At 35.9% G+C, this 17,096-nt stretch overlaps 3 protein-coding genes across 9 annotated transcripts; all 3 read right to left on the bottom strand.

Annotated features, from left to right (window-relative positions):
- Positions 1–290: 290 nt before the first annotated feature.
- LOC111792466 lies at positions 291–3,673 on the bottom strand. 6 transcript variants are annotated; one of them, XM_023673967.1, is made up of 6 exons: positions 3,130–3,216; positions 2,098–2,152; positions 1,363–1,577; positions 1,014–1,235; positions 802–930; positions 291–674 (listed from the first exon to the last, which is right to left on the bottom strand). In XM_023673967.1, exons 2-6 carry the CDS (start codon positions 2,102–2,104, stop codon positions 468–470), a joined length of 780 nt encoding a protein of 259 aa, XP_023529735.1. In that variant the 5' UTR covers positions 2,105–2,152; positions 3,130–3,216; the 3' UTR covers positions 291–467. The 6 variants fall into 6 exon arrangements, with proteins under 6 accessions (XP_023529735.1, XP_023529736.1, XP_023529732.1 ...); XM_023673968.1 differs by having other exon boundaries at positions 1,363–1,659; positions 3,130–3,210; XM_023673964.1 differs by lacking the exon at positions 2,098–2,152 and having other exon boundaries at positions 1,363–1,659; positions 3,130–3,673.
- A 1,881-nt stretch (positions 3,674–5,554) lies between these two features.
- LOC111792509 (putative HVA22-like protein g) lies at positions 5,555–7,932 on the bottom strand. 2 transcript variants are annotated; one of them, XM_023674024.1, is made up of 5 exons: positions 7,892–7,932; positions 7,149–7,205; positions 6,197–6,260; positions 5,901–6,122; positions 5,555–5,830 (listed from the first exon to the last, which is right to left on the bottom strand). In XM_023674024.1, exons 1-5 carry the CDS (start codon positions 7,915–7,917, stop codon positions 5,666–5,668), a joined length of 534 nt encoding a protein of 177 aa, XP_023529792.1. In that variant the 5' UTR covers positions 7,918–7,932; the 3' UTR covers positions 5,555–5,665. The 2 variants fall into 2 exon arrangements, with proteins under 2 accessions (XP_023529792.1, XP_023529791.1); XM_023674023.1 differs by lacking the exon at positions 7,892–7,932 and adding an exon at positions 7,297–7,686.
- LOC111792538 (auxin-responsive protein SAUR21-like) lies at positions 7,806–8,338 on the bottom strand. The gene has a single exon (XM_023674055.1). The coding sequence runs from the start codon at positions 8,248–8,250 to the stop codon at positions 7,930–7,932; it is 321 nt and encodes a 106-aa protein (XP_023529823.1). The 5' UTR covers positions 8,251–8,338; the 3' UTR covers positions 7,806–7,929.
- Between the last annotated feature and the right edge of the window lie 8,758 nt (positions 8,339–17,096).

Genomic DNA, 17,096 nt, shown 5'->3' with positions numbered 1-17,096 from the left:
CATTATAATTTGTAAATATTCGATATTTGAATTTTATAAGATTTTTTAATAATTGAAAAAACAATCCGACAACGAAATCCAATCCAAAAAGAGTAGGTTGACCTGGGTTCTGAGCTCTGTTAAGGTTGCTCGAGCAACCAACAAATTTCGAATTGGTCTAAAAAAAATTTCATCCCAACCCGTGTACCCTGAAAATTCATTTTAATAAGTCCATCGTTAAAACTTAATCCCATAAGATCTACGAAAGGTTTAGTTTTGATTTGGTTTCCTTGAACGGTGAGAATCTAAAATGCTCTGATACACACAAAGTATGGTTTATAACATAATACAACAAATCTGATACATACATTCACTCGAGGGAGCATCATTTTATAGCCTGTAGAAGGAGCCAATTCATGCCTTAGCTCCCCATATTAGGATAACTTATACAAGTTCTATGTCATTTTCCTTTACCTTATAATGGATTACTAAGATGATGGTGTCAAAAGTGTAGAAGAACAGGCTAGAGGCTCATGCACAACAGAATTTGAAGACACTAAGATTGGATTGCTTTCCAACTGCAGCATCACTGCCCCCAGAATCTCGGTCAATAGTTTCTTGAACTCGTCTTCCTTAACCGCCTTCCCGTCGTCCGCAGCTACCATCTTGAATGCATCAACAACCAGCTTGTCCATCTGCACAGATTAGATTATACAGACTAGACATGTTAAGAATAAGAAGCTCTATACCATGTAAAGAATGAGACATGTTAAGAATTATCAGCTTGTTAATGTCAGTGATATTTGTTGATTGTTTCGTAACCTCGTCGAGGGCGCCCAGAGGCGGTAAACCGGCTAGCGGAGCAACCAAATCGAGCGCCAACTGCAGATGTTCCTTTGGCAATTTCCCAGTCTTATCTTTAGGGACACTCTGAAGTGCCGTATTAAGCGACTGCATCCAGATCAAACAATGACATATGAAGTTATGAACGTGATGCAAGAACAATCTTAATCAAGCCAAGTAGCGGATATTACCTTGTCCAGTTCAAATTTGTTGGATAACAATCTCCTGATGCTACTCCCATCAAAGGTGTTTTCACTGTGAGCAACAATAACAGGCTGTTCTTTAAGGCGTTGAGCCACATGCTCAGCAGCTCTCTTGAACTCCAACAGGAAGGTCTCTTGTGAGACAGGCTTGCCCCAATTCTCACCTAGAGCACACGATTCGAGAGCTGGTTCGACGATATCGCTCATAACCTAACGAGAAGATGGAACAAACTCAATCATAGAACTACCGGAAACATTAAGCTTTTTGATGCTATCAGTCACAGGACAGCTAAGAACAAAAACAACAGAGTTCTATTGGTTCTATTCAAATAATTACCCAGGAGTCTGAAGGAGGAGGCATCCCTTGTTCCACAGTAAGATTTTGAAAAGCTTTAACAATGTTATCATGAAGAGTTTCTTCGGATTGCTCGATTTTTGAAAAAATGGCAACCATCTCGGCCTCGTAAGCAGGGCTATTAATGAATTCAAGGAGGTCTTCTCCATCGATCCGAAGTATAACGATAGGATCTCGCTTCAACCCGGCAGCCATGCCTAGCAGAATATCAGAGAGAACTTTTTTAAACTCAGTCTTGCTTACCTTTTCTCTTGATCCATGAGTAAACTCATTGATTACCTACATACCACCCAGAAAAACCCCAACCAGAGCAGAAATTATCAGAGTTCAACGATCTAACAACAACGGAAACTGATTGCTGCACTAAAGAACACATACTTGACATTCAGCACTCAAGGAAGGAAACTCAGAATATGTGCAATACATTTTGGCAACAAAATACAAGAAGAAAACAAGAACAGTTTGATCAAACAAAACGTTAACTATTTATAGATAGATCATCCACTTCTTTTGGTTCATTATTGGAGAAGGAAACTTGCTTTATTATCAATGATGCAAGATGTTGACAATTCTAACAGTGTTAATGAGAAAATGGGTATGATTTTCAAAGCACTCGTCATAGATTCCACCTTGTAAATGAAGATAAAAGAAACAAGAATGAAAGAAAAAGTCAAAAAAGGAACTCAAAAAGAAACCAGAATGTTGTAATGAACCCACCGGCCATGTTGGACCAGAGGTTGGATGCTTCACAAAGCTATCTGTAAATGGAAAACTATAAACCAAGAAGAGAAAGTAAGGTCATCAATACCCACTAAAAGCTTAGATCATCATCACAATCATCAAGTTAAAAGTAATCTTTGTGAAGGGCAGGCACTAAAAGAAAATATAAAGAAGCAATAATCATGCATCACCAGATTATAATATTTGGGCGGTCCAAAGCTTTTGGAGTAAAATGAAATTGAGGAGATCTTCTATGATTTTACACGGGTTATTTCTTGGTTTAGTCCTGATTATTTTGAGATAATAGTAGATAGAAACGTAAGGAGTACTATTGAATTCAAGAAATATAGGCATGATTGTCCACCAGAACAAATGAAGTTTTTCGAAAAAACCCAGCGGAGGAATACCTATTAAGGATAAGAGACACAGGGCTAAAGAGTGTCATCCACACTAGAACAAATGAAGTTTTTCGACAAATGAAGTTTTTCGAAAAAAACCTTAATAGAGGAAGACCTCCTAAGGATAAGAGACATAAGGCTAAAGAGAGAGCGTATATAATCCTGAATAATCTTAAATGTTATCGATTCTGGAACGTACATGAAATGATATTGATTCATGACCATATACAACACCAACCGTTGCAAGTGCACTTTTGGACATAAACATGAATCATTGAAACAGAGAAAACCCGCTAAAATCTTGTATCAATCTCCTTGTCTGTTCTCCAATTTAATAATGGTGGTCTCAATTCAGTAGTGGACAAAATGATCATGAGATCACCGACATCACTTTCTCAAGAGTTTAGGTAGAATGAAAAACCAAATTCAGATTAGATCAATCATTGAAATTAGATTAATCACTACACAAACGGACAGTTCTTGTCCTTTTCCCCAATTTGAATTCAGAATTTCAAGAAGGAATCCAAGTATTTCAGCACAAAATACAGTAAACAAGACTAAACAAGACGATACGGAATCGAGTGAAAACCTAAAAAAAAAAAAACAGAGAGAAAGGGAGGAAGCAAGCAACCTCAGAGTAAATGCCGTCGGAACCAGAGGAAGTGGCGGGAGGAGGAAGGCCAAGAGCGGCACCAATGTCGGCGATGGTAGGGTGAAGTTCTTGGAGGGAAAGTTTGCCGTCTTTGTCCGTGTCGAGCTCGTGAAACTTATGGTGGACGAAAGAGGAGAAGACGTGGTTGTTGCCAACCAACTCCATAATTTCTGAACCGTCCAGAACCTGTCCAGTAGGTCGTTTCAGTGGGGAAGATGATGAAGATGGTGGTGAAGAAGCAGAATCCATTTAATTTTTCTACTTTTGAGTCCTCAAATCTTGTGAACTCCACAAGCTTTTTGCCGAGAATCTTGTGAAAAACAGAGAGCGAGAGAGAGAGAGAGAGAGAGAGATTGTTGGCAATGGCGATCAACTTGGTTGATTATGCTTCGTTGATTATCAGATTATGAACAACTTGCTACCAATTTCTTCCTGTTTCTCCTTCTCCTCCTCTCTGGATTTGCTAACAGCACCGGAGATGATGAACGTGTGTCTCAATTTCTATCCATTTTAAACCGATTTCCAATTTGTGGATTTAATTGAAATTTATGTTCAAATATCTCTTATCTCAGTTCTCAAATATTACATTATCCAATAAAAATTATATATATAAAAAAAAAGTCTCAAAATTTATTATACTCTCGAGTATATTTCGTATTCGCGTCCTCCCCGCTTAATATAAATATATTTTCAATATATATATATATAAATTTTTCGTACGAAATCTCCACTCTGATTCTTGTACCTGATTCTCGTACAAATAAATGGAGAATTTTGTAAGGATAAGGACGTTAGTCTTCTTCGTCCTAGCCCCGTCCTGTGGACACCTCTATCTGTGACCTAGACGTAGTGTGAGCGAGCATTACAAAGACGAGCGTCTTTGGCGCCTTATTTTGAGATATCATAAATATATATTTTTAATTGGGTTAAATTAAAATTTTAGTTCTATGAATTTTTATTATTTATGAAATTTTAAAATTTAAATTTATAGAAAATAAAATTTAATTTTGTCTAAATTATAATTGCCAAATATATAATTATACTCACATATTTTGATCCCAATTTTGAATATTCTAGATATTGATAAATATATGCAGAATTACTATTTTGCCCCTATTGAAGCTAGGCAAAATCGAAGAAAAGAACAACACAGAGAAGGGATTTTTGGCCACTAATAATTATGTGGTCGAGACACGTGGGGCGGTAAGCGGGTTGGACCCGACACCCGACCATTAAAGCCCTTTTCATTTTTTTCAATTTTTTTTCACGGTTGTCGGTTTTGTCTTTGGACCGACCCGCTCCGACTACTTCTCTTACGCATGACCAATCACGTGTCAAAGCCCATAAATATTTAAAATTGGTTAAATTAATAGAAATATTCTTTTAATAATTCTTTTAACCTTAAAAAAAAAAAAATAATAAATAAGAAATTATTTTAAAAATAATTAATAGTGTTTAAAAAAAATTTCATTAAATACCCTTCAAATATATATATATATATATATCATACGAAAATTATCTATCGACACTTCATACATTATTTCTAAATTTTTTAATATTATTTTTGAAAAATATAGTAAGGATATTTTTAAATTTCTTTTTATAAATATATTCATAGGTTTTTGAAGTTTATTTTTTATTTTTTATTTTATATAACACTGTGGACACAAATTATTAACCGTTTTCATTCAAAATTAACGAAAATAATATTTTTAATTTTTTTTATATTAGTATTTTTTTTTCTATAATTTTTTATTTTAAATTTCAAATTCAAGATTTTGATATAAAAGTGTACATAAGGGCTTCTTTAGATGAGTTACTCGTTGTCGTACTTATTTGTTTAGTTTACGGTTGTACTCAAGTATAGGAAGAATACATGAATGAACCGAGACCACATACGAATGAGAGTGATTTTGAAGATAGGATAGCTAAGAAAGATTTAAAATAATTGAAAGTCACTACCTATGCCAACATAGTGTACCTTCCTTTCCGGTGGCTCAATCATAGGAACTTCATAGGTAAGCGTGTTTTACTCTGTGCTGGTCTATGAGAATACTTTAGAAGCAAAGACTAAACGTAACCGAGTCGCAAGAGACATGTTTGCTCGTGTTGGTCTATTGAGCCTATGTATCGTTACTCGGCTTTCACCACTTTTTCACAACCACATAAATCTAAAAAAAGCTGCCAACTTCATATTATCTATGATGTCTTCATCCCTGGTGGACTACCTCATCTAATCACCTCCTCACATGCTTCATGGTCTCTACTCTCTAGTCCCTCTCCCTATGAGAATGGGTTCTAGAATGCAAATTCAAATTGGGATCGGGTTCGGGTTGTAAATACTTTTCGATCCCATCGAGTTCATGGATGATTAAGAGAAAAAATAAAACTCGAACAATATGATCAATTCAATCTAACTCGTATAATTTAACTGTTGCAAAGCATATGATCATTGAAATAGAACAAACACATCCGACTGCTCTTTCGGAAGAGCAGTCTAAGAGCAGTCTCAGACTCACTTAGCACAAAACAAGCTCGGAAATCGCCGTTTTCGACGTTTCGGTTTCGATGATAGTTCATCAAAACTTACCTTCTTCTTTGAATCATCTGCAACTCTAGTTTCCATAGTTGATACAGGTTCTGTTGCCTTTGCTGCTAATTCAGTTTCATCCTTGAGATTCTGCCAGAACAAACATATTTCAAGGACAAGTTCTTTCCATTTCCAAGAGTTTTGGAGAAGCTTTGAGTACCTGATTACGACGAGTCTGTGACGTAGGCAGAGACGAAACATTATGCAGCAAGTCGAGTAACGTCGTTTCGCTGCAACTTGTTGTTTTATGCCAAAACAAGGTTGCAAACAAGGTTGCGATATCGGCTGTCTTGAGACTTAGTTCGACCAGGTAATGATCGATTTTCGCTTCGTGTTTCGCTATGAATGGTCGAAGAACGAACTCGAACATACTTGCTGCTCCCTGAAAACAAACCTCAGTTAGATATCATCTGATGGAATGAATAAAGAGGCTTCTTTAAGATGTTGAATGCTTACTTTTGTTTTAGGATGCCAAAGATATATGAAGAATGCCAGCTTTGCTTCATTGTACAGCGGCAACCTTCACAACAAAGATTTAGAAAGCCCAGTTACCATGATGAAGCTACATAAGAATTTCCCCAAGGGTACCCTTATGCTCGGGTTTAGAACATGTTCGAGTTGAGAACTTAATAACATAAAAACCTTGTTGTTCGGTTCCTCCCAAAGTTAGAGAGGCCCGAAACCCAAGTTTTTCACTCTCTCAAATATTGAAAGCAAAACAAAAGTTGAAAACTTAGGGAAATTCTAAGGGTACCCTTAGGCTCGGGTTTAGAACATGTTCTTCAGTTCAAGCCCCGAATTGAAAACTTAATAACTTAAAACCTTGTCATTCGGCTCGGGTGGACAAAGCCTCCAAAAGTTCAAAACTTATCATGTGTCTGATAACCATGATGAAACTACATAAGAATCTCCCCTAGGGTACCTTATGCTCGGGTTTAGAACACGTTCTTCAGTTCAAGCCTCGAGTTGAAAACTTAATAACTTAAAAACCTTGTTGTTCGGTTCGGGTGGACAGCCTCCCAAAGCTAGAGGAGACCCCGAAACCCAAGTTTCTCACTCTCTCAAACATCGAAAGCAAAACAAAAGTTCAAAACTTATGCTCTATCTGATAACCCTAATGAAACTACATAAGAATTTCTCCATGGGTACCCTTATACTCGGCAGTTCAAGCCCCGAGTCGAAAACTTAATAACTTAAAAACTTTGTTGTTCGGTTCGGGTGGACAAAGCCTCCTAAAGTTAGAGGAGCCCCCGAAACCCAAATTTCTGACTCTCTCAAACATCGAAAACAAATCGGAAGTTGAAAACTTATGCCGTGTTTGATAACCAACCCTACCGTTTTTGAAAATTAAGCCTATAAACACTTCTATTCGGTTATATAGTTCAGATAATGAGTGACATTTGCATACCATGAAATCAAAGGGTCTCCCACTTTCTCCAACACTGTAAGCAAAGCAACTATGATCCTACAAAACATTGAAAAGAAAGCATTGAACACTGCTATTAGTTGAATCAAATTAAACAGCAAGATGCTAGAACAGGGCATCCATTACAGACCAAAAATGGCACCAAAACAAAAGCTGGAGTATCTCTAATGGGCTCCTCTCCACAATCTTGTAGCATTCATAAGCAGGATAAACATACCCAAAAGCCATTCTATCAGATTCAAACAGAAATTCAAGCCTTCATCAGGAGAAAAAAACAGGGGAAGAAAAGCAGAAAGAAAGAACAACCAAAGAACTGAGTGTTTACATACAGAAGAGTTCTTGATATAAAAGAACCCATCATCAGAGAATCACTCAAACAGCTTTCTAATTTGCAACAGAGAATCAAAACTTCACAGCCCGTGAAGAACAGCAGATGGTTTATATTATCGAAACCAAAATTTCTACTCTGATCAGTTTTCTAAACGTCAAACGGTGTGAGATGCAAACATGGCGTTTGAAGATGAACAAAAAGAGACCGATAACATGGCGACGGTTCATAAATTATCATTTGATTCAGACATTGAATTAAACGGAAGAGGATTTTCAAAACTTACTTTGAATCAATAGTAAAAAGAATACATCAATGATTTCCCCTACAGTTGGAGAAACCCATTTATAAAAAACGCAAATATAAGAATATCATCGATTAATTTACAGTGTTCTACCATTTTGGAGGCAAATGGGTTCTCATTTCTGATCAGTTTCAGCTTATGGGTGTGTTCAATCGAGAAGTTAAACCGAGAAAATGATCCTGCGCGCAAGGAATCGTAATCCCACCAAACTGATGTTCGAATCCAAACTCTTCAGCAGCCTTACTCAACAGTTCTTGAAACAGAGGATTCTTCAAGTACGACAATGGCACCACGAATCGCTTCCTTTCTTCTTCGTCCTCCCCAACATATACCACGAAATGGCCTTTCGGAACATCCGACGACGCCGGTCGGTGCTTCATCACTTCAAATCCAATTTGCCGGTGAGTAATTTGCTTGGCGTGAAGAATGATCTCCGGTAGACGAATACCCATTACGCTAAGTGTTCGAGGAAATGTCTCAAAGGAGAAATTTGGAAGTAATATTGGAATTTGGATGAGTTTTTGAGCTCGAAATGGTGTTGAATTTATATGAAATTCATTGGGGGGTTTTGGATTGTGGTTTTTACCATACAGTGGTATTATCCAAAGCCACAACTAGGAGGAGAATGGACCCACGTGAGCTTGGAAACCGCTGTGATGGTCACCTAGTTTTTCCATTAAAGTTCATCGCCTTTGGCCTCGCTAGGGCTAGGAGGGATGAAAAAGAAGACATTCACATTATTTTGTAATTCTCTTTTACATTATCCCATGATTCTTTTAATCTTTCTTTTTTATAGTTAAATTTTATATCAAATTTTTATAAAGTTCATAAAATTTTACAAATATGTCGAACTAGTCAATGACCTACTGGACACAAAATTAAAAATTTAGTAACCTAATTATCTAACGTCTTTTAAATTCTACGTTTTTATGCACTAAAGGGATAATATGTGAGATCTCACATTGGTTAGAGAGGAGAACGAAAATTCCTTACAAGAGTGGTTGGCTTGAGCGGTTACAAATGATATTAGAGCCGGACACTAGGTGGTGTGCTAGTGTAGACGATGGGGTTTCAAGGGGGGTGGATGCTGAGATCTCACATTGGTTGGAGAGTAAAACGAAACATTTCTTAAGGGTGTAGAAATCTCTCCCTAGTAAATGTGTTTTAAAACTGTGAGGATAATGGCGAAATGTAACGGGCTGAAACAGACAATATTTGTTAGTAATGGGGCTTAGACACAAATGGTATCAGAGCCAGACATCGGGCGGTGAGCCAATGAGGACGCTGGCCCTCAAGGGAGTAGATTATGAGATCTCACATCAGTTGGAAAGGGGAACGAACCATTCCTTACAAGGATGTGGAAACCTCTCCCTAGTAGTGTTTTAAAACCGTGCGACTAATTGCGATACGTAACAAGCTAAAGCAGACAATATCTACTGGCGGTAGGCTAAGGCTATTTCAACTAGTATCAAAGCCAGACACTAGGCAGTATGCCAGCGAAGACGTTGGGCTCCTAAGGGGTGGATTGTGAGATCTCACATCGGTTGAGAGGGAAATGAAGCATTCCTTACAAGGGTGTGAAAACCTCTCCCTAATAGACACGTTCTAAAACTGTGAGGCTGACGACAATACGTCACGGGCTAAAGCGAACAATATTTGCTAATGGTGGGCTTGGACTATTACACAATATAAAGTGACACTCGAACCATACACGACCATATAAGTATCAAAAGCATTATTTTTAAGAAAGATTCTCTTGCACAATAAGCTTAGCTATCTTCCACTTGAATAATCGAATTCGAACGAATGATACTTCACACTCATTTGACACGAAGTGCACTGGCACACAATACGTATCATACCGTGTAATAGGGACTCTATCGGTTCTTTCTCCTTGCACGCTATACAACTTGCACGTTACAGTTTAATCCCTTTAGACTTTAGATTATAAAGAGATGGTAATAGGGACTCCATTCTTGTCCACCACTTTTGAGAAAGCATCTAGGGTAATAGGAGAAGGACCTTAGTAGATTTGACTTTACATCCCAACTTGACCTTATGGATCAACATCTCTTTCCCAATTCCTAAAGGAGCTCAAGTGGAGAGGATAGCCAATGATCTAACCCTACAACTTCGAACCAAGTTCTAGAAATAACGAACTTTAGGGTTTGTAGCTCTCTAGAGGTCTAAAAGGCACGAGACGAACTCTATAAGAGTCCAAACCCACCACTAGTAGATATTGTCTGTTTTGGCCTGTTATGTATCGTCATCAGCCTCACGGTTTTAAAACGTGTCTACTAGGGAGAGGTATCCACACCTTATAAGGAATGCTTCGTTCCCTGATATGGGATCTCACGAACTCTATAACAGTCCAAACCCACCACTAAAAAATATTGTCCGTTTTGGCCTGTTATGTATCGTCGTCAGCCTCACGGTTTTAAAACATGTCTACTAGGGAGAGGTATCCACACCTTATAAGGAATGCTTCGTTCCCTGATGTGGGATCTCACGAACTCTATAATAGTCCAAACCCACCACTAGAATATATTGTCCGTTTTGACCTGTTATGTATCGCCGTCAGCCTCACGGTTTTAAAACGTGTCTACTAGGGAGAGGTATCCACACCTTATAAGGAATGCTTCATTCCCCGAGGTGGGATCTCACGAACTCTTACAAGGAAAAACTTTTAGTTTCTAATTCTCCAAACTAGTAATGGCTTAAAGTTTGGACAAACTTTAGTCCAAATGTCGTGACGAACTCTTAGAAAGACGAGTTTGAGTTTCTGACTCTCTTCAAAGCCCTAACTAGTTAAAGCTTGGATGAAGTTTGGTCTTAAACATCGAGACGAACCCTAGAAAGGACGAACTTCTACCATAACAAGAGAGAATTTGATTTAAAAGTTCCACAACAGTGAATATCGTTTTGATAATTTTAACAACCTTTTGAATCAATCTCGAGTTTCTAAATCTACTACACCGAACACACCATTTTAACTTTCCTCTAGCATCGAAGACAATTTTACGAGGGTATAACAGTCTTTTCCTTTCTTCTTCGCTCGATCCGCGTGAGCTAAGGTGGCAAAGATAATTGAAGAGTGTACAAAAATATGGTACAAAAACAGGTTGTGTGATTGAATGAAAGCGATTCATCTTCATTTGATACAGAGAAAAAGAATGTGAGAAAGGAGGAGCAATAATGGGAGAAATTTTGTCTGTACTTTTGTAACCCTAACCCTAACCCTAACCCTAACCCTAACCAACCACAACCACAAACCTTCTTCATTCTTTGTATATCAACTTCCCATTACTCGAATGCTCCTAAGGCGACAGCCTGCGACGGTCCCTTTCCATTAAAGCCCCGACAATCTCGCCATGCACGACCGAGCGTTTGAACTTTGCACAAGATAACACATTTCGATACACGTTTTTATCTATAGTATGAATCGGTTTTATTACAAATATCATTGGCCCATCTTCTTAAGTTGAATAGGGTCGTCTTGTTTTGGAAAGATAAAGAACGAGTAGTGATTGATTTGACCTACTCGAAACGCGCTCTACGTATGAATCGTTTTTTATAAAAGATTTAACCTACTCGGAAATTATAGCTTCACTCGTTATCCACGTCATTTTTTTATAAAAGATCTCAAAATGAGTAGTGAGAATCTCGATCTTATCATTAATATCTTCGATCAGTCAGTACCTATTCTAATACTCAGAATTTGTCCGAGATAAATGAGTAAAAATCTTTCCTTTGATTACTATGCTAAAAATTCGAAAGCTACCCATTTTACACGAATAGTTGTTTCATCCAAAATGCCTTGTATTAATAGAAATATTGTAATGGCTTAAGCCCACCGCTGACAAGTATTGTCCTCTCTGGACTTTCCTGAAAGTTTTTAAAACGCGTCTGTTCGGGAGAGATTTCCACGCTATTATAAATGGTGTTTCGTTCTCCTCCCCAACCGAGGTGGGATCTCACAGATATGATCTTTTGTAACGAACCAAACTATCTACGTGTCAACGGAAGTTCTTCTATTTATACGAGGTTGACCGAGGGTCTCTAACTTTTTCGAACTAGACCTAGAAATGTATGATGGTGTAATGAATGTGATTAGTGAGCATCTGCTACAGAGAGCTGTGAGAACCAAGACTCAGTGCCCAATAATGGCTCTGCCACACCCAGCGACGGTCCCTTACATTAAAAACTTCGACAATCCTCCGCCAGACACGGCCTTTCTAGTACTACTTCTGCCACTCACAGCTATGTAGTTGTCTTGTGTTTCCTTAGCTTCCATCCAAATATTATGTCACAACCTATGTCACGATTTAGGTTAGGATTTGTCACTTGATAGTCTCGACATTCTCTTACGACATCACATTATCTACTTCTCGCTTCTTAAGAGTGAAAACTATCTCCATAGACCTACACGAGTCCTTCCAGGATGCATGCTCTGTAACGACCCATTTCACGATTCGGATCAAGATTTGACACTTGATGGCCCCGACATGACATGCTCACATTATCTACTTCTCGCTTTTTATGAGTGAAGATTATCTCCACAAACCAACACGAGTCTTTCCAGCATGTGCGTTTTGTAATTACCCATGTCATGATTCGGATCAGGGTTTGACACTTGATGGCCCAGACATTCTCTTATGACATGCTCACATTATCTACTTCTCGTTTCTTACAAGTGAAGACTATCTCCACAGACCAACACGAGTCCTTCCAGGATGTATGTTCTGTAACGACCCATGTCACGATCAGGATTTGACACTTGATGGCCCCGACATGACATGCTCACATTATCTACTTCTTGCTTCTTACGAATAAAGACTATCTCTACAGATCAACACAAGTCATTCTAGAATGTTTTATCTTCATTCACATGCATCACAAAAAAAAATTTAGAAGGTCACCCAACATAGAATTGAAGTAAAACACGTGTAACATGGAGTTCTTATGATTGAACCACCGAATAAAAAGGTGCATCTTTGACGCGGAAGACGATCTACAAGGTAAGTTACTCATTTCCTCCTTTCTTCGCTCTATGCATGTATACTAACTAAGATAATATCGTCGTTTACTCATATATCACGTAAACGACAAAATTTTGAAGTCGGGATCCGTATTAGGTTGGGTGGCAGAAAAATAATTGGAGGGGAGATGGGGTAGGGGTACAAAAGAGTCGTACATGGTGTGTTCATCAGCTACAGAGAAATAGAATGTGATTGAAGAAGAAAGAAGACGGATCGGAAGTTGCAGAAGAAATGACACCAAAATTCATGGCTAATAATGCAATGCTTCTATCGCAACCTGCACGGAACGTTGGCGATTTTGTCGGTAGTACAGCCCCACCGTCCACCGTCCACCGTCCACCGTCTACCTTCTTCTCGTGTTTCAACCGCGGCAAGTCGTCGTACAACGCCATTGGAGGTCTGCATGTCGTGGATTGCGTGGAACGATGTCCTGATCATTCTTGTTCAGGACGTGTTGTCCATGACTGCATGCCCATTCCAAACTCTTTTTATCTGCTTCCATCTTAGATAGGTTTTAAATATTTTAGGTTGTGTCAATATGAGGTGTATGACCGTTCACCAAATTCATGTCTACACCGGCCACGGCTAAAAGACCCCAAAATATACTATAGAGGATATGACTAGTTGTCTGTTCTTCCTCCCCAGGTTATATGCTATTAAAGTCGTTGTTGCCTAATCGTTTTTAGCTTGTAATATTGTTTTCTTTCAAATTGGTTTCAATGTACTTATTCGCTCATGTTTTCTAAGACATTTCTCTCAAACGTGACTCGAGGCTAGAGCATATGCTGATATTGTCCACGAAGTTCGAATTTCTCACGGTTGACTTGTTCGCTGGGTTAGAACAAATGTCGCATAATTGCTGCCCGCTACCACAAAAGTGCAATTGTGACACAGAGCACCCGTGTGAGTCATCATCTAGCCTCGTCAGAGGTGGGACATAGCGGGTCTCATGGGTTGTTGATATTAACATCATCGTTGGAGGGACGTGTGTTGGGTGGAAAACGTCGCATGAAACTCATGTGAGAGAAGGAGGGAGAAAAGATTAGGGTTAATGAAGATTTGAATATCGGGTTGAGAATATATATTGAGTTTGCACGTATTATCTCTCCTTTTCTATGTTCTCCTCTCCTAATTAGAAAAACACGATAATTGGTCAATAACGACATAGATTTGGAATACCGTCTTTCGTCTCCTCCTCCTTTCAGTGGCTCACCTTGCCGCACAATCTAACGATAGCTCAATGATCGTGTTGGATAAATTGTGACCACATATCAACCTAACGAACTCGATCAATAACGTGTTGGATGTGATTTTTACTAACGAATCAGAATACAAGTAGTCTAATTCTAATAATATTTACCCATTTTAGCAAATCCCAAGTGACTTTTACTTTCTCATCGTACTAATCAAAGATTCTCGTACGTGTAAAGATATTGTCCTTACGTACTTACCGTTCACAAAATTTCAACGTCGGGATCCACATAGGACGCTTAGGTGGCAAAGGGTAGAAAAGTATGGTACATAAACAGGTTGTAGTGTTGAAAAAAGACAGCAAATTGAAGGCCAAAGGCTCTCCCAATAATGGCTCTGCTGCAACTTGCACGGAACCTTTTGAGGTATTGGTGCAGCCCCACGAGCCATCGTCTTCTTCTCCTTGTATTTTGTCTTGAGCCAAATTCTCTGTATATGAACTTCCCCGTACTCAACTGCTCGTCAGGCGACAGCCTTTGACGGCCCCTTCCATTAAAAGCTCCAACCGTCCTCCGTCACACTCGGCCGTTCTAGTATACCACTCAATTCTTTCCGTAGCTCAATCACAGAAACCCTAAAATTAAATACATTGTACGTCTACGTTGAATGGTCTTCTAGTAAGAGTGTTCGTGAGTTGAGTTGGATTGAGTTGAATCGGAGTTTATGGTGAGTGATCTTCTAGCCAGAGTGCTCGTGAATTGGGTCAGGTTAGATCGGGTTGAGACGTTTTTTCGGTCCAACCCAATTATTTTCAATACAAATATATATATATATATATATATATATATTAATAATGAATTCAACCTAATTTAAATATAAATTTTTTGAATTAGGTTTATTGGGATGGTTCGAGTATTTTATTCAAATTTTTGTTTTTAACGAAAGAAAAATGTTATTTATTTATTATCAAAAGTTTAATTAAAATTTACCCCTCAATTTCCGTATATATTTTGAAAAATAGTTAAAAATATTCTAAAGAATTAAAATATATATATATATATATATATATATATATATATATATATATATATATATATATATATATAAAATAAAAAATATATATTTTAAAATTAATAATAAATTTGTATAGGTTAAGTTTAACTCAAGAAAATAAATTATATTAAAATTTTAAAATATATGTAACTAAAAATTAAATGATTATATAAAAAAAATCAAACCATTCCAATCACAAAAATAAATAAATAAATAAATAATATATATATTTATATAAATGTCGATAAAAATTGATAATTTATTAAAATGTGTCCCACGAAATGATAGTGATCTCTAATCATTGACGTGTTTACAAAAAGGTTTTGCACTTTTTTGCTCGATTAAAGCATATCCGCATTTTTCTTATCTCATAAGATTTGAACCAATAAGATAACATTTTTTTATACGCTTCATTTTTATATGGATCACATTTTTGTTTTAACGGTTGTAAGCTATCTTATTGAGCTAAAAGAGGGTCGGTCTTATCTCAAACAGATATAAACGAGTTGAATTTAACAACAAATATAATATAATATTTTACTATCATAATTTTTTAAGAATTTAAAGTTNTATATATATATATATATATATATATATTAATAATGAATTCAACCTAATTTAAATATAAATTTTTTGAATTAGGTTTATTGGGATGGTTCGAGTATTTTATTCAAATTTTTGTTTTTAACGAAAGAAAAATGTTATTTATTTATTATCAAAAGTTTAATTAAAATTTACCCCTCAATTTCCGTATATATTTTGAAAAATAGTTAAAAATATTCTAAAGAATTAAAATATATATATATATATATATATATATATATATATATATATATATATATATATATATATATAAAATAAAAAATATATATTTTAAAATTAATAATAAATTTGTATAGGTTAAGTTTAACTCAAGAAAATAAATTATATTAAAATTTTAAAATATATGTAACTAAAAATTAAATGATTATATAAAAAAAATCAAACCATTCCAATCACAAAAATAAATAAATAAATAAATAATATATATATTTATATAAATGTCGATAAAAATTGATAATTTATTAAAATGTGTCCCACGAAATGATAGTGATCTCTAATCATTGACGTGTTTACAAAAAGGTTTTGCACTTTTTTGCTCGATTAAAGCATATCCGCATTTTTCTTATCTCATAAGATTTGAACCAATAAGATAACATTTTTTTATACGCTTCATTTTTATATGGATCACATTTTTGTTTTAACGGTTGTAAGCTATCTTATTGAGCTAAAAGAGGGTCGGTCTTATCTCAAACAGATATAAACGAGTTGAATTTAACAACAAATATAATATAATATTTTACTATCATAATTTTTTAAGAATTTAAAGTTTTAGATTATAATATAATCTTCAATAATTAAAAAAAAAAAAGTTTTAAATTTCTATAATTTTTTCTATAAATTAAGGGACAAAGTTGTAAATAAATATAATTAACAAAAAAAAAAAAAAAAAAAACTTGAATTTGTTGTTTCTAAAATTTTTGTATAATTTTAAAATATATTTTATAAAAATGAGAATTCCTGTAAAAAAAAAAATATCATAACCTAAATTTTAATATGAAAAATATATTATTTAATTATATGAAACTTTTTCTTAACTAATATTAAATAATAATTATTTTCTATCACTATCATTTCATTTTCATTAATAATTCCAAAATACATTAATATAGTGCCATTTTGCAAACATTTTGGAGCAATCCTTCTCTTTTGTTTTTAAATTTATTTTCTAAATTTATTTTTAAAAAATCTCTACTTATAAATAATTTGTAATAAATTATAACATTTTTTTTAAAAAAAGCTATTTAAATATTTAAAATATGGTTATTGATATTGAAAATTTTAAATTAATAATTAAGTTGTTTTTTAGAGGACTGGTGGGTGGATGCCCTTTTGAGAGGGCGATCATATGGTTGGCTTCGACCTCGTGTCGAGGTCGAAGAGGTTTGATTTTGGCTTTGGCTCAAATCTTTTTT

This window comes from Cucurbita pepo, chromosome LG04, assembly GCF_002806865.2.
Source record: "Cucurbita pepo subsp. pepo cultivar mu-cu-16 chromosome LG04, ASM280686v2, whole genome shotgun sequence".
NCBI classification, from domain to species: domain Eukaryota; kingdom Viridiplantae; phylum Streptophyta; class Magnoliopsida; order Cucurbitales; family Cucurbitaceae; genus Cucurbita; species Cucurbita pepo.
This window is presented reverse-complemented; position numbering and strand designations above follow the sequence as displayed.

Coding starts and splice junctions, on each gene's coding strand:
- LOC111792466 (XM_023673964.1), bottom strand. CDS start 3,399: ATGGATTCTGCTTCTTCACCACCATCTTCATCATCTTCCCCACTGAAA. Junction 1,660..3,129: donor CCGACGGCATTTACTCTGAG/GTTGCTTGCTTC, acceptor GGTGGTATGTAG/GTAATCAATGAGTTTACTCA. Junction 931..1,013: donor ACAAATTTGAACTGGACAAG/GTAATATCCGCT, acceptor ATCTGGATGCAG/TCGCTTAATACGGCACTTCA.
- LOC111792509 (XM_023674023.1), bottom strand. CDS start 7,394: ATGGCTTTTGGGTATGTTTATCCTGCTTATGAATGCTACAAGATTGTG. Junction 6,261..7,148: donor GGAGACCCTTTGATTTCATG/GTATGCAAATGT, acceptor TTTGTTGTGAAG/GTTGCCGCTGTACAATGAAG. Junction 5,831..5,900: donor CACAGACTCGTCGTAATCAG/GTACTCAAAGCT, acceptor TTGTTCTGGCAG/AATCTCAAGGATGAAACTGA.
- LOC111792538 (XM_023674055.1), bottom strand. CDS start 8,250: ATGGGTATTCGTCTACCGGAGATCATTCTTCACGCCAAGCAAATTACT.